Source organism: Borostomias antarcticus, assembly GCF_949987555.1.
Source record: "Borostomias antarcticus genome assembly, contig: scaffold_118, whole genome shotgun sequence".
In the NCBI taxonomy this organism is placed as follows: Eukaryota; Metazoa; Chordata; class Actinopteri; order Stomiiformes; family Stomiidae; genus Borostomias; species Borostomias antarcticus.
This window is the reverse complement of record NW_028175823.1, coordinates 43,237-58,236: the sequence shown is the minus strand read 5'-3', so window position 1 is coordinate 58,236 and position 15,000 is coordinate 43,237. Positions and strand designations below refer to the sequence as shown.

At 49.6% G+C, this 15,000-nt stretch overlaps 3 protein-coding genes across 5 annotated transcripts in view; 2 read left to right on the top strand and 1 right to left on the bottom strand.

Annotated features, from left to right (window-relative positions):
* epoa (erythropoietin a) overlaps positions 1 to 229 on the top strand; it is a 16,077-nt gene extending 15,848 nt beyond the window's left edge. For all 3 annotated transcript variants that reach the window (XM_084463055.1, XM_084463054.1, XM_084463056.1), the window contains one exon: positions 1 to 229. This exon is cut by the window's left edge and continues 738 nt beyond it. The gene's annotated coding sequence lies outside the window, so the exon portion shown is untranslated.
* A 1,479-nt stretch (positions 230 to 1,708) lies between these two features.
* On the bottom strand, positions 1,709 to 3,155 carry pop7 (POP7 homolog, ribonuclease P/MRP subunit). The gene is made up of 2 exons (XM_084463052.1): positions 3,071 to 3,155; positions 1,709 to 2,637 (listed from the first exon to the last, which is right to left on the bottom strand). Exon 2 carries the CDS (start codon positions 2,604 to 2,606, stop codon positions 2,136 to 2,138), a length of 471 nt encoding a protein of 156 aa, XP_084319178.1. The 5' UTR covers positions 2,607 to 2,637; positions 3,071 to 3,155; the 3' UTR covers positions 1,709 to 2,135.
* A 3,624-nt stretch (positions 3,156 to 6,779) lies between these two features.
* The window catches only part of LOC311329181 (GRB10-interacting GYF protein 1-like), a gene marked incomplete at its 3' end in the record, with an annotated part of 20,187 nt that continues 11,966 nt past the window's right edge, over positions 6,780 to 15,000 (top strand). The window contains 3 exon segments of the mRNA XM_084463058.1: positions 6,780 to 6,980; positions 10,872 to 10,935; positions 12,834 to 12,963. Coding sequence (XP_084319184.1) covers positions 10,901 to 10,935; positions 12,834 to 12,963 — 165 coding nt within the window. The 5' untranslated portion in view covers positions 6,780 to 6,980; positions 10,872 to 10,900.

The window sequence follows — 15,000 nt, the reverse complement described above, 5'->3', positions numbered from 1 at the left end:
ACAAAACACGGATTCTGCTATTCCTTTGTCTCGATTGCTACTCGTCTTTTGTCTTGAAATATATATTTTGTAATGGTTTTGTAAATTACTATTTATAGAGATTTATATTTCTGCTTATGAGCCTCAGTAAGAGCCACAAGTATAGATTTATCACCCTTTAGGGCCTAGGGACCTCCGTCATACTCACTGTATTCCACTGCTGAACATCGAAGGTGTTTGTACGCATAACCTATTCACTACTGTGCATTTTTTAAAGTATTTTTAATATGTCCGTCTCTCTGTGTATGGTTATTAATATGCAGGGTCTTTCAGACCTGTTCTTCCCCAGTCCAGGGATGAGAAGACGGGGTTCGGCACAGGGTTCAGGGATGAGAAGACAGGGATGAGGAGACAGGGTTCAGGGATGAGGAGACAGGGTTCAGGGATGAGGAGACAGGGTTCAGGGATGAGGAGACAGGGATGAGGAGACAGGGTTCAGGGATGAGGAGACAGGGATGAGGAGACAGGGTTCAGGGATGAGGAGACAGGGATGAGGGGTTCAGGGATGAGGAGACAGGGATGAGGGGTTCAGGGATGAGGAGACAGGGATGAGGGGTTCAGGGATGAGGAGACAGGGTTCAGGGATGAGAAGACAGGGTTCAGGGATGAGAAGACAGGGTTCAGGGATGAGGAGACAGGGTTCAGGGATGAGGAGACAGGGTTCAGGGATGAGGAGACAGGGTTCAGGGATGAGGAGACAGGGTTCAGGGATGAGGAGACAGGGTTCAGGGATGAGGAGACAGGGTTCAGGGATGAGGAGACAGGGTTCAGGCTGGGTGAAGGAGGAAGAGAGAGGGGGGGTCGAGAGAGACTAACGTGAGAACTCTGAGGCTGTTCAGTGATTGTGTGTGTGTGTGTGTTCAGTGATTATCTCCGTGTGTGTGTGTGTGTGTGTGTAATTTAACATGTTTTTGTCTGGCTCTGGCAGGCCAATGATCATGCAGAGCTCGCCACAGATAGCGGGATTGCCAGGAACAATACTGATTGGTTCTCGTGATGAACTTCCCCCTCGTCACACAGCAGCTTGGGTCCTGGGAAAGACTGGGGATTGACGTTGGACATTTTTGGGAATAGACGCACTCCTTTGTTGCTTCCCCTTTCCATGTCTGGAGCTGTTTTTAAGGATGTTAGCACATTTATTTGTTCCTGTTTTTTGGGGACGTTTTGGTCTCACAGTGCCATTCAGTATTTACAGACAACGTATTCTCAGATTTAAAAAGAAAAAAAAAGAAGAAAAAAGGATGTATGAAAAACAAGGCAAGAGGAAGTTTGTTTGATAAGTGATCCCATCTCTTTCCCCGAGGTTTATGGTCACTGCTTTCTTTCTTTCTTCTTCTGGTCTGGAGAGAAAAGCTTGTGTAAGGGATTGCTAATACTTCAGATGGGGAGAAAAGTCACAAGTGCCCAAACCTTATAAATATTTAATATCATCCAATATCCATGGTCAGTTTGCCTTAAAATGATCCTTAACATGTAGCTTTTGGTAATTTGGTGAGATGGGTTTAAGAATATGGATATGAATGAGTTGTTTTCCATTCAGGAGTTGTATCTGAAAAACCATAGGTTCTTCTTTATATGGATAAATATCCCTCATGTTGCAGAAAAAAAGGACAGCGCTAATACAACTGACTCAATATTGCCACCAAGTGGACATTTAAGGTTGTACATAGGGGGGCAGCTCAAGTACATTTCTACAAAGCATCAAAATGAGATTTTATCACAAGTAGGCCGACAGAAGAAAACACCTGCCATTCATCAAATAACAAAACACAAACATGTACTGACCTCAGTCTTTGACATTAATGTGTGTGTGTGCTGATTTGGCGCAGATCTACATGCATGAAATGACACTCTTTGTCCTGGTTTGTCATTCATAATGAAAACATAACGGTCAACTTCACACCGCACACAGCCTGTCTGACAAAAACAGATGACAAAAAAAGAAAGAAATGAACAGTCTTCAGACGTCTGTTCCACAAAGAAGGAATCCTTTCGCTTCACGTCACATATACAACTCCTCGCTCGCCAAATCTGAATAGCCAGAGCTCTGACCATAGGCGGCGTTTAGGTACATGCACGTCGTTCAGGTACACGTGTCACTTGGGGTTCGGGTAGAACACTTTGATGTGTATGGCTGAGTTGTTGCGTGTGCGCGTCATGGGTTCCCCGGCCTCGTCCGGGTCCTCTGGCTCCAGATCGTCCACCAGCTCCACCGTGGAGGTGTTGGCCGCCAGCTGCAGCGCCCCCTGGCTGCTGGCCTGGAGCTGCAGGGCGATGTTGATGGCCCGGTTGATGGCGAGCCCCAGGCCGTGGACGCAGATCTCCCTGTGGCTGCCGCCTTCCAGCAGCTTCTGGCAGCGCGCCAGCTGCGCCCGGAAGTCCGTCTTCATGTTGACGTAGACGTCGTTGCGGCGCTTGGGCAGCTTCCGGGGAAGGCGCTTGCGGAGGGTGTACTCCACGGGGTCCATGTCAGCAGAGACGCCGCCGTCGGAAGAGGAGGGAGGGGCGGCACCTCCGGCGGGGGTCAGGGGGATGGAGACTGAGGCGGGGCTACGTGACTCGGTCATCTCACAGTGCGTGACGAGCAGCTGGGTGAGACTGTGGACAGAGAGACAACAGGGAGGAGTTCACGTGAGCGAGTGGCGTAAAAACAACTCGTATAGGAATCGATCATCAGAATTAGACATCAGAAACAGGTTTTCACAACGCCTAGCTACAAGGAGTTTGCTTTGGTCTGATGGTGCATAACAACATAGTGCGAGGACAAGACCAGCCAGTGCAAAATACAGTAACATAAGTGACAAATACAAATAGCCTACATTCCTCTTCAGCCACTCCATAAAGCCCAACATGTTAATGATCCACATAACCATGGTCTCCTACCGTGTGTGTATCTGAATGAATGACCATACTTTCACATGGCGAGTTATTATAGGCTTGACCGGAATATGCAACTACACAGACGGGACAGACTGAGTCTATAATCTATCGAACATCGTCAAGTCTATCTGATTTCCGTAGGCTGTTGTACCTTATAAAGTCCCTTTTCGATCCCAATTCTGCGGTTTCTCGTCACTTTCGTATCGTTCTGCACCGAAAAGATACGTACGAACAGGATCCGGAAACAGTGAGGTTAGCGGTGACCCGGAAACAGTGAGGTTAGCGGTGACCCGGAAATGAGCGTGAATGATATCCTGGTGATAGCGCGCCGCTGTCTGGGGGCTCCACAAAATGTTTGTTTACATTTGTGTAAATTGCACATTGATAACGAGCTAGCTGGCTATTCATATGAGAGTTTCTGAACATATATTGAATTAAAGAAATGTGTTGTGGCTGTAAATATCCCGTGCAGTGCCATGACTCCCCCCACCCGTGTTTTTGGGGGTGCTGGGGTGGGGTGGGGGGCATGGGGTCACCCACACGGGAGAAATCACTTCAGTTTAAAATAAAAATCTAATTTCAACAAACAACGGCCGAGTGTACATGGACTAGATGCGAGTCGTCAAATGCCCCCGTGGCTGTGCCCCCCCGGTGTGTGTGTGTGTGTGTGTGTGTGTGTGTTGGGGGGTGGGGGGGGGACTTGTGTGTGTGTGTGTGTGTGTGTGTGTGTGTGTGAGTGTGTGTGTGTGTGTTGGGGGGTGGGGGGGGACTCGTGTGTGTGTGTGTGTGTGAGTGTGTGTGTGTGTGTGTGTTGGGGGGTGGGGGGGGACTCGTGTGTGTGTGTGTGTGTGTGAGTGTGTGTGTGTGTGTGTGTTGGGGGGTGGGGGGGGACTTGTGTGTGTGTGTGTGTGTGTTGGGGGGTGGGGGGGGACTTGTGTGTGTGTGTGTGTGTGTGTGTGTGTTGGGGGGTGGGGGGGGACTTGTGTGTGTGTGTTGGGGGGTGGGGGGGGACTTGTGTGTGTGTGTGTGTGTGTGTTGGGGGGTGGGGGGGGGACTTGTTGTGTGTGTGTGTGTGTGTGTGTGTGTGTGTGTGTGTGTGTGTGTTGGGGGGGGACTTGTCTGGAAATAGCAGCTCGCATTGGCCAGCAGTGTCAGAGTGGTCAGGTGGTGCGAGGCAGCGCGGCCATGTTCCTGAACACAAACAACCCTGACTAGCCCAGAGACCCTGAGAGCAGACATCAACACAGAGAACAGGAGGAGGAGAGAGAGAGAGAGAGAGAGAGAGGAAGAGGAGGATCAACACATATACACACCAGCACGACTTCACGATCAGTTCCTATCTGTCCGAGGACAACGTCTACATGAACACGGGAGTAACCAGGCACACGGATCCATAGATTAGTAGCATAAAATAACGTGTTTGAAAGATAAACACCGCCTCAGAAACGGGTAAGTCTGCTCCTCTCCTTCAGCGGGTTATTATGGGCTGGCTGGCTGGGCCGTTTCTAAGCTAACCTAGCTACTAGCTGCTAGCATGGATGCGAACACGAAGCTAGCTATCGTTAGCTACAAATCTTCCGTTAAAAATGGTATTAGAGCGTGTGTGTTAAGTCGGTATGTGGTTTTTATTCTCGGTATGTGGTTTTTATTCTGGTTTTTGTGGTTTTTATTCTGGTTTTGTCTGGTGTTAGTGAAGGCCGCGGTGTGAGCCTCGGGGTAGAGTTAGGGGGTGAGCCGCTGCTCGGGGCCGGAGGGGCGGGGAGGGTTGATCCACTCCGCCCCCTTCATGTCTGGGGAACCCTGCAAGGAGCCAAGGCCCTACACGGGCAGCTAGGGAACCAGCTGGGGTTATGCAAGTGTAATATGAGATGTTGGGGGTATACTATTCAGTGATAACGGTAGTGATGGATTTATGGTTGAAAGGGAATGCCCCCCCCCCCCTGAGTGAGGAGGACATGATCATGGTGCTTTCAAACCCTCCTTATGAGCTCACTTGCTACTAGCTAGCTAGCCACACCATGGCCCAGCAGTTGTATTGGTGTTGGCTAAATGGAGATGGTCTGTGTGCATGGTGTTTCACACACTTCATCCAAACTGGTGTTTCACACACTTGATCCAAACTGGTGTTTCACACACTTGATCCAAACTGGTGTTTCACACACTTGATCCAAACTGGTGTTTCACACACTTGATCCAAACTGGTGTTTCACACACTTCATCCAAACTGGTGTTTCACACACTTCATCCAAACTGGTGTTTCACACACTTCATCCAAACTGGTGTTTCACACACTTCATCCAAACTGGTGTTTCACACACTTAATCCAAACTGGTGTTTCACACACTTCATCCAAACTGGTGTTTCACACACTTCATCCAAACTGGTGTTTCACACACTTCATCCAAACTGGTGTTTCACACACTTAATCCAAACTTTTTATGTGTAGAAATGCACTCTCCCATGTTACCTGCTTTAATGTGTAACCTTACTCATCCCTGTTTTTTGCACAATTAAGGTTGCACGCTTTTCTAGTTTTTAGATGTAAGTGCAGCTTGCTCTAATGGCATTCTCACTGTTCCTGTGCACTTTATCAGTCAAGTTAGTGTGTAGGGAAAACAATATGGCCTCTGAAGCTGATTTAAAGGGATTGGGATCCATTGGATTGATTGCATGGATTGACATGGGTGTGATGTTGTAGCTTGTCCAATTAGGGCTTTCTATGTTTGATTTAGATTTGAGGATTCACTCATAGTCAGTAAAATGTTCATAGTTGTGTGTGTAGCTGTAGGATGATATTTCAATATGCCTTCCCGCTGTATAATCTGGTGGTGGTATGCTGTTGCTTGGATATGGTGGTCGTTGCCATGACATCGGCAGATACCTCACGGGGAACAGATCTCTTCCTGGACTGTGTCGTCATTAATAAGCATCTGGGATTGCTGATGAATATGTTTACAAGTTACTGGCTGCATTTTTGATTGCAAAGGAACTGTGTAGACTGTAGATATTGTAATGGTACAATGACTACCTATGTTAAATACAATTATTGTAAGTCGCTTTGGATAAAAGCGTCTGCTAAATGACTAATGTAATGTGGACCTACAGCAAGTTAATGTATTGGACTCCTCAAGAAGACTAACAGACTAACACTAACCACATTTATATTAGGAGACTAGTCTGACTTTGTCACTTATTCGCCAATAAAGCAGGATGACATTACATTATTATGTATTGATGCTCGGCTTGAAATGCTGAAACACATCGATGCAATCAAGCCCCTTCCAACACGCGCCTGGCTGCCTTGAACACAATGTGTCAATGCAACACAGAAATCAAATTACATTACCTTGCCTAGGAGATAGGCAGTCTGCCAAGCCCTGAATGGAAGTGTCTCCCCTGACTCTCTTTCTCTCTCTCTCTTTCTCTCTCTCTCTCTCTCTCTCTCTCAGTTCTCACTGGTGTGAAGGGGGAGGTGGACAGGAACCAGAGGAGTTACCTGGAAGGTCTTGGTGGCGCTCAGTCTCAGTTGGAGCGAGAGCTGGACGGACAGAAGGAAGGAGGAGAGAGAAGGAGTGACGGCCCGTCTGCTCCTGGCAGCTGTTCCAGCCGCCTCGTCCGCTCTAGCTTTGTCCTCTTTGATCCTCGCATTTCGATTGATCAAGAATCTCTTTTTTTATGTGATATATTTGCTAACGTCGCAATCATTACCATCGTTACCATCAAGAGTTAGTTTTATTTTCCTTTCGTTTAAGGATCCAGTGATTTTTTTGTGAGATTTTTATTTTATACAACTTTTTTTTGGCTTGGAGCAGAGGCTACGCTGCCTCTAGTGTCCTCGAATCCCAGAACCGAGAACTCGAACCCTTACACACGCGCACACACACCTGAAACTGGCAGCTATTCTTCTTACTGTCTGCGTGTGTTCGGGGAGCTCTGGGAGCACAGCTACAGCACCGCTTGGCCTTCTACTCACCCACGCCTATCGTCTCCAGCCCTAGCCTGGTCCAGCCTGGTCCAGCCCGGTCCAGCACAGTCCAGCCTAGTCCGCTCATCTGGACAGGGTAAGAACCACCGACCGACCATGTGTGTATGTGTGCATTAGGGCTGTCAAATGAGCTCAGAAATGATATTCGACTTTCTCTCTTAAATATTTTTCAGCAAATCGAATATATTCGATTATTGGTATTATATAATATTGCATAGAAAATGAAGCATACAATGGAACCACTTCTAACCACAAGATGGCACTCTCCACCTACTCTCATGATCGACTTTTCGAACACAACGATTCATGTCAGTCTGTGTTCACAGGATTCAAGTATTCAACTAACTTTAATACCAGTCAACATTGTGACATTTAGTTCAAACAGGGTCCTTTTATCAGGCCTATATTCTAGCCAGCTGAGAAGAAAACGAGGTAAAGCCTATAGCGCTGGTCCACTTGATCCTATTCACTGCTTGTTTACAATGTTGCCTGCCGGGTGCCGAGAAGACGCGCTTGGACTTTAAAGTCGCACTGAAACGGACGTTTGAGATCATCTAACTTCCGTAGTTTGACGTATTTCCGACGCAAACAAGCTATGAGGGTGGGACATGTGTTTAGAGGAATTTGATTGGAACATTGACAAGTGGACGGGTTTTAAGAACTTTAGACAGATTCGATTAGTCTGGGGCCGGTCTCTTTCTAGTCTGGGGCCTCTCTCTTTCTAGTCTGGTGTCTCTTTCTAGTCTGGGGTCTCTCTCTAGTCTGGGGTCTGTCTCTTTCTAGTCTGGGGCCGGTCTCTTTCTAGTCTGGGGCCGGTCTCTCTCTAGTCTGGGGTCTCTTTCTAGTCTGGGGCCGGTCTCTTTCTAGTCTGGGGCCGGTCTCTTTCTATTCTGGGGTCTCTTTCTAGTCTGGGGTCTCTTTCTAGTCTGGGGTCTCTTTCTAGTCTGGTGTCTCTTTCTAGTCTGGGGTCTCTTTCTAGTCTGGTGTCTCTTTCTAGTCTGGGGTCTCTTTCTAGTCTGGGGCCGGTCTCTTTCTAGTCTGGGGTCTCTTTCTAGTCTGGGGTCTCTTTCTAGTCTGGGGTCTCTTTCTAGTCTGGGGTCTCTTTCTAGTCTGGTGTCTAGTCTGGGGTCTCTTTCTAGTCTGGGGCCGGTCTCTCTCTAGTCTGGGGTCTCTCTCTAGTCTGGGGCCGGTCTCTCTCTTGTCTGGGGCCGGTCTCTTTCTAGTCTGGTGTCTCTTTCTAGTCTGGGGTCTCTTTCTAGTCTGGGGTCTCTTTCTAGTCTGGGGTCTCTTTCTAGTCTGGGGCCGGTCTCTCTCTAGTCTGGGGCCGGTCTCTTTCTAGTCTGGTGTCTCTTTCTAGTCTGGTGTCTCTTTCTAGTCTGGGGTCTCTTTCTAGTCTGGGGTCTCTTTCTAGTCTGGGGTCTCTTTCTAGTCTGGGGTCTCTTTCTAGTCTGGGGCCGGTCTCTTTCTAGTCTGGGGTCTCTTTCTAGTCTGGGGCCTGTCTCTTTCTAGTCTGGGGTCTCTTTCTAGTCTGGGGTCTCTCTCTAGTCTGGGGCCGGTCTCTTTCTAGTCTGGGGTCTCTCTCTAGTCTGGGGCCGGTCTCTCTCTAGTCTGGGGCCGGTCTCTTTCTAGTCTGGGGCCAGTCTCTTTCTAGTCTGGTGTCTCTTTCTAGTCTGGGGTCTCTTTCTAGTCTGGGGCCGGTCTCTTTCTAGTCTGGTGTCTCTTTCTAGTCTGGTGTCTCTCTCTAGTCTGGGGCCGGTCTCTTTCTAGTCTGGGGCCGGTCTCTCTCTAGTCTAGGGCCGGTCTCTTTCTAGTCTGGGGTCTCTTTCTAGTCTGGGGTCTCTTTCTAGTCTGGGGCCGGTCTCTTTCTAGTCTGGGGTCTCTTTCTAGTCTGGGGTCTCTTTCTAGTCTGGGGCTGGTCTCTTTCTAGTCTGGGGTCTCTTTCTAGTCTGGGGCCGGTCTCTCTCTAGTCTGGGGCTGGTCTCTCTCTAGTCTGGGGTCGGTCTCTTTCTAGTCTGGGGCCGGTCTCTCTCTAGTCTGGGGCCGGTCTCTCTCTAGTCTGGGGCCGGTCTCTCTCTAGTCTGGGGCCGGTCTCTTTCTAGTCTGGTGTCTCTTTCTAGTCTGGGGTCTCTCTCTAGTCTGGTGTCTCTTTCTAGTCTGGGGCCGGTCTCTTTCTAGTCTGGGGTCTCTTTCTAGTCTGGTGTCTCTTTCTAGTCTGGGGCCGGTCTCTTTCTAGTCTGGGGCCGGTCTCTTTCTAGTCTGGGGTCTCTTTCTAGTCTGGGGTCTCTTTCTAGTCTGGGGTCTCTTTCTAGTCTGGTGTCTCTTTCTAGTCTGGGGCCGGTCTCTTTCTAGTCTGGGGCCGGTCTCTTTCTAGTCTGGGGTCTCTTTCTAGTCTGGTGTCTCTTTCTAGTCTGGGGCCGGTCTCTTTCTAGTCTGGGGTCTCTTTCTAGTCTGGGGCCGGTCTCTTTCTAGTCTGGGGCCGGTCTCTTTCTAGTCTGGGGTCTCTTTCTAGTCTGGTGTCTCTTTCTAGTCTGGGGCCGGTCTCTTTCTAGTCTGGGGCCGGTCTCTTTCTAGTCTGGGGCCGGTCTCTTTCTAGTCTGGGGTCTCTTTCTAGTCTGGTGTCTCTTTCTAGTCTGGGGCCGGTCTCTTTCTAGTCTGGGGCCTCTTTCTAGTCTGGGGCCGGTCTCTTTCTAGTCTGGGGTCTCTCTCTAGTCTGGGGCCGGTCTCTCTTTCTAGTCTGGGGTCTCTCTCTAGTCTGGGGTCTCTCTCTAGTCTGGGGCCGGTCTCTCTTTCTAGTCTGGGGCCGGTCTCTCTCTAGTCTGGGGTCTCTTTCTAGTCTGGGGCCGGTCTCTCTCTAGTCTGGGGTCTCTTTCTAGTCTGGGGCCGGTCTCTTTCTAGTCTGGGGTCTCTCTCTTTCTAGTCTGGTGTCTCTCTCTAGTCTGGGGTCTCTTTCTAGTCTGGGGCCGGTCTCTTTCTAGTCTGGGGCCGGTCTCTTTCTAGTCTGGGGTCTCTCTCTTTCTAGTCTGGTGTCTCTCTCTAGTCTGGGGTCTCTTTCTAGTCTGGGGTCTCTTTCTAGTCTGGGGCCGGTCTCTTTCTAGTCTGGGGTCTCTCTCTAGTCTGGGGCCGGTCTCTTTCTAGTCTGGGGCCGGTCTCTTTCTAGTCTGGGGTCTCTCTCTAGTCTGGGGCCGGTCTCTTTCTAGTCTGGTGTCTCTTTCTAGTCTGGGGCCGGTCTCTTTCTAGTCCATGTCCATGTTTTCTTCCATCGATGTAAATAAAGCGAGCGGAAGTAGGAGGCGGGCTCTACAGGCTCGCGCCGGAAGAAGGGGCGGGGCTTAAGGCAGTGAAGTAAATAGACACCAGGCTCTCCTCCCGAGGAGAGACTCGTGATGCAAGGCTAGATTCGATAGAAGGATAGCGTTGATTGACGGGTGGATGTCGTGAGATTATTGGCCTAAAATCTAAGGTACCTGTTGTCGTCATTGCACGTGACCTACCGTTTAAGTAAGAAATGATATACTTTTATATAAGATTACAACAAAAGTCGAATTTTTAAATTTTTTGGCATACATCGTTGAATAGGTGAACACTGTGACCAATTATGTGAACCAAAATGGGACAGAATGCTTTTTTCATCTCAGTGCGACTTTAAGGAATAAGGTATTTCCTCACCACCTAGACGGACACTGTACATACAGTGGCTTTGAAGATTTCTGTCCACGTTGAAAAGATTGAATACCAACAATGTGTTTTGTCATGATTAGAAGACGGGCGGGACTCAGGAGATGTGACGCACGCTGCTTTCCTGTAGCCTACTAATCAAATCTACATTTTGAAGATCGATTATGCTTTTTTCTCCCCAAAGTCCACGCCTAGTGGAAGTTGTAGTATTATTTTGACGCCCTCGTGTACGTGTGTCTGTGAGTGTATACACGCCACGCTGACCGTCTTCCCTGTCACCCCGCCCCCCCAGATACTCAGCTCGGTGAGGACGTGAGGAATATGACTGCTGAGACTCTTAACTTTGGCCCAGAATGGTAACCACCTTCCTCCTCTCATCCCTCCCTTTATCCACACACCTCCTTTTTCCTGCATCCTTTCCAAGTCCCCCCCGCCATCCTGACTGACCTCCTTTCACTCTCCCCTTTCGTCTCACCTCCCGTCTGCTCCACACACACACACATCTTATCTCTCTCTCCTTCCCGTTTTCTCTCCTCCTCCTGTTCTTACTCTATTCTGTCCGTTATCCCCTCTGTCCTCCACACATTATTCTGTTCCTCTTCCTCCTCTCTCTCTCTCTCTCTCTCTCTCTCTCTCTCTCTCTCTGTCTGTCTGTCTGTCTGTCTGTCTGTCTCTCTCTTTCTCTTTTTCACCAATCAGTTCCCTCTCTCTCTGGCACTCGTTTCCTCTCTTTTTTCTCTCACTTTTTTCTCTCTCTTCATTCTCTCTCTCTCTCTCTCTCTCTCTCTGTCTCTCTCTCTCTCTCTCTCTCTCTCTCTCTCTCTCTTCCTGTTTTGGTTCTGTGCCCATGTCTAATGGACTGTGGCTGCAGACCGTGTGCATTCCTGGTCTGCTGCCAGCGCGCCCATTACTCCTCCGTCGTTTAGGTCCGTCTGTCTGCAGCAGGGCTCCCCTCGGCTCTCCTCCTCCCTCTCCTCCTCCTCCCTCTCCTCCTCCTCCCTCTCCCCTCGGCTCTCCTCCTCCTCCCTCTCCCCTCGGCTCTCCTCCTCCTCCCTCTCCCCTCGGCTCTCCTCCTCCTCCCTCTCCTCCTCACTCTCCCCTCGGCTCTCCTCCTCCTCCCTCTCCCCTCCGCCCAGCCCATCATCTCTCCTCCTCCTCCCTCTCCCCTCCGCCCAGCTCATCGGCTCTCCTCCCTCTCCCCTCGGCTCTCCTCCTCCTCCCTCTCCCCTCCGCCCAGCCCATCATCTCTCCTCCTCCTCCCTCTCCCCTCCGCCCAGCTCATCGGCTCTCCTCCCTCTCCCCTCGGCTCTCCTCCTCCTCCCCCTCCTCCTCCTCCCTCTCCCCTCGGCTCTCCTCCTCCTCCCTCTCCCCTCCGCTCTCCTCCTCCTCCCTCTCCCCTCGGCTCTCCTCCTCCTCCCTCTCCTCCTCCTCCCTCTCCCCTCGGCTCTCCTCCTCCTCCCTCTCCTCCTCCTCCCTCTCCCCTCGGCTCTCCTCCTCCTCCCTCTCCCCTCGGCTCTCCTCCTCCTCCCTCTCCCCTCGGCTCTCCTCCTCCTCCCTCTCCTCCTCCTCCCTCTCCCCTCGGCTCTCCTCCTCCTCCCTCTCCCCTCGGCTCTCCTCCTCCTCCCTCTCCCCTCGGCTCTCCTCCTCCTCCCTCTCCCCTCGGCTCTCCTCCTCCTCCCTCTCCCCTCCGCTCTCCTCCTCCTCCCTCTCCTCCTCCTCCCTCTCCCCTCGGCTCTCCTCCTCCCTCTCCCCTCGGCTCTCCTCCTCCTCCCTCTCCCCTCGGCTCTCCTCCTCCTCCCTCTCCCCTCCTCCCTCTCCCCTCGGCTCTCCTCCTCCTCCCTCTCCTCCTCCTCCCTCTCCTCCTCCTCCCAGCTCCTCATCTGTGTGTGATGTGGAGTGTGGAGCTGTGGGTTCGAGCAGACACAGCAGGTTCTGCAGCCTAGCGTAGCGCGTTAAGAACCTAAACCACCACCATGTCGGCATCGCGCCCATATTTGAATGTGGATGAAAGGGCCGATTGAAAGGGTCAACAAGCGTGGCTGATTTAGGAACGGGTAGATCTATACTATCTATATCTAGAATTGCTACTGTATTGGTTTTGAGATGCCACCCCGAACCTTACAAACTGCCCTGATATAAAAACACATCTTCTCTAATAGCAGTTTCTGGCCAGAGTCCGTCCCTCCCGATTGGTGTTTGTGTGTGTGTGTGTGTGTGTGTGTCTCTGACCTGTGGTGTGTTCTACCCCCTCCAGGCTCCGTGCACTGTCCAGTGGGGGGAGTGTGACGTCGCCCCCCCCCTCCCCCGCCATGCCAAAGTACAAGCTGGCTGAGTACCGCTACGGCAGAGAAGAGATGTTAGCACTTTATATCAAAGACGGCAAGGTGAGAAGAGATGTTAGCACTTTATATCTAAGACGGGTGGGGGTGACGACACCCTCAAAGACAGCGAGGTGTGTGTGTGGGGGGTGGGGGTGACGACACACTCAAAGACAGCGAGGTGTGTGTGTGGGGGGTGGGGGTGACGACACACTCGAAGACAGCGAGGTGTGTGTGTGGGGGGTGGGGGGGTGGACACAAAGACAGCAAGGATTGTGTGTGTGGGGGGTGGGGGGGTGGACACACAGACAGAAGGGTGAGAAGGGATGCTAGCACTTAATATCAAAGACAGCAAGGTGAGTAACGGGGGGCAATGAAAAGACAGCAAGGTTTTGGGGGTGGGGGGGGGGGGGGGGGGGCGGCCTCGTGAGACCATCCTGATCTAGCGAGCTCACATTCAGTTTCAAATCCAAATCCAATCAGAAGAACGGCGAAAACCTATTTTCCTCTGAGAAACTCCATGCATAGGCTACTCCTTTTTTGAAGAGTATTTATTTAGTCGATTTCTGCAATACTGCACTTATGGCTGTGTTTATTCTACTAGCATTAACGTTACTGCTCGTTGCTTTGGGAGACTGTTTTGTGACGGGAACCACACAGCGGTTACGTTCTTCTGAGGGGAGAAGTCCTTGATTGACCTGGTTAAAACGTTCTTTTGAAAATAATCGTTAGAGAAATACAGCTTTAAACATAACATTGTTTTTAATGGCCCTAAATGAATAAACTAAACAGTTAAAAATAAATTCATGGCATTATCCGATTTGAAAGAGCCTGGGCCTACTGTTTCTGCTTCAACTGGATAATTATTAGACTGGACTGTAGGCCTATTTCTCTTTAAACACAATAAATGCATCTTCATGTGTAAATTAATAAATATAAACAAATTAAACGCACGCAATTTGAAATATTTAAGATGAAAAAGCAAACGTTTGTCAGTCTTCAGACTCTTTGCTGCACAACAAACACGGTAATAGCCTTTGGTCTAAAACGAATGGTTAATAATAATAACTTTATTTGATATAACGCCTTTCGTGGGACCCAAGGTCGCTTTACAAACATCAGGAAATCATCAACAATCGACAAAGAAAAGACACAGACAACAGATCAGACAGAACAGTAACGCCTGGCATGTACGGGGAGGGGAGTAACAGATCAGTCAGAACAGTAACAGATCAGTCAGAACAGTAACAGATCAGTCAGAACAGTAACAGGTCAGTCAGAACAGTAACAGATCAGTCAGAACAGTAACGGATCAGTCAGAACAGTAACAGATCAGTCAGAACAGTAACGGATCAGTCAGAACAGTAACAGGTCAGTCAGAACAGTAACAGATCAGTCAGAACAGTAACGGATCAGTCAGAACAGTAACAGATCAGTCAGAACAGTAACAGGTCAGTCAGAACAGTAACAGATCAGTCAGAACAGTAACAGATCAGTCAGAACAGTAACAGATCAGTCAGAACAGTAACGGATCAGTCAGAACAGTAACAGATCAGTCAGAACAGTAACAGGTCAGTCAGAACAGTAACAGATCAGTCAGAACAGTAACAGATCAGTCAGAACAGTAACGGATCAGTCAGAACAGTAACAGATCAGTCAGAACAGTAACAGATCAGTCAGAACAGTAACGGATCAGTCAGAACAGTAACAGGTCAGTCAGAACAGTAACAAATCAGTCAGAACAGTAACAGATCAGTCAGAACAGTAACAGATCAGTCAGAACAGTAACAGATCAGTCAGAACAGTAACAGGTCAGTCAGAACAGTAACAGATCAGTCAGAACAGTAACAGATCAGTCAGAACAGTAACGGATCAGTCAGAACAGTAACAGGTCAGTCAGAACAGTAACAGATCAGTCAGAACAGTAACAGATCAGTCAGAACAGTAACAGTAACAGATCAGTCAGAACAGTAACAGATCAGTCAGAACAGTAACAGATCAGTCAGAACCGTAACAGATCAGTCAGAACAGTAACAGTAACAGATCAGTCAGAACAGTAACGGATCAGTCAGAACAGTAACGGATCAGTCAGAACAGTAACAG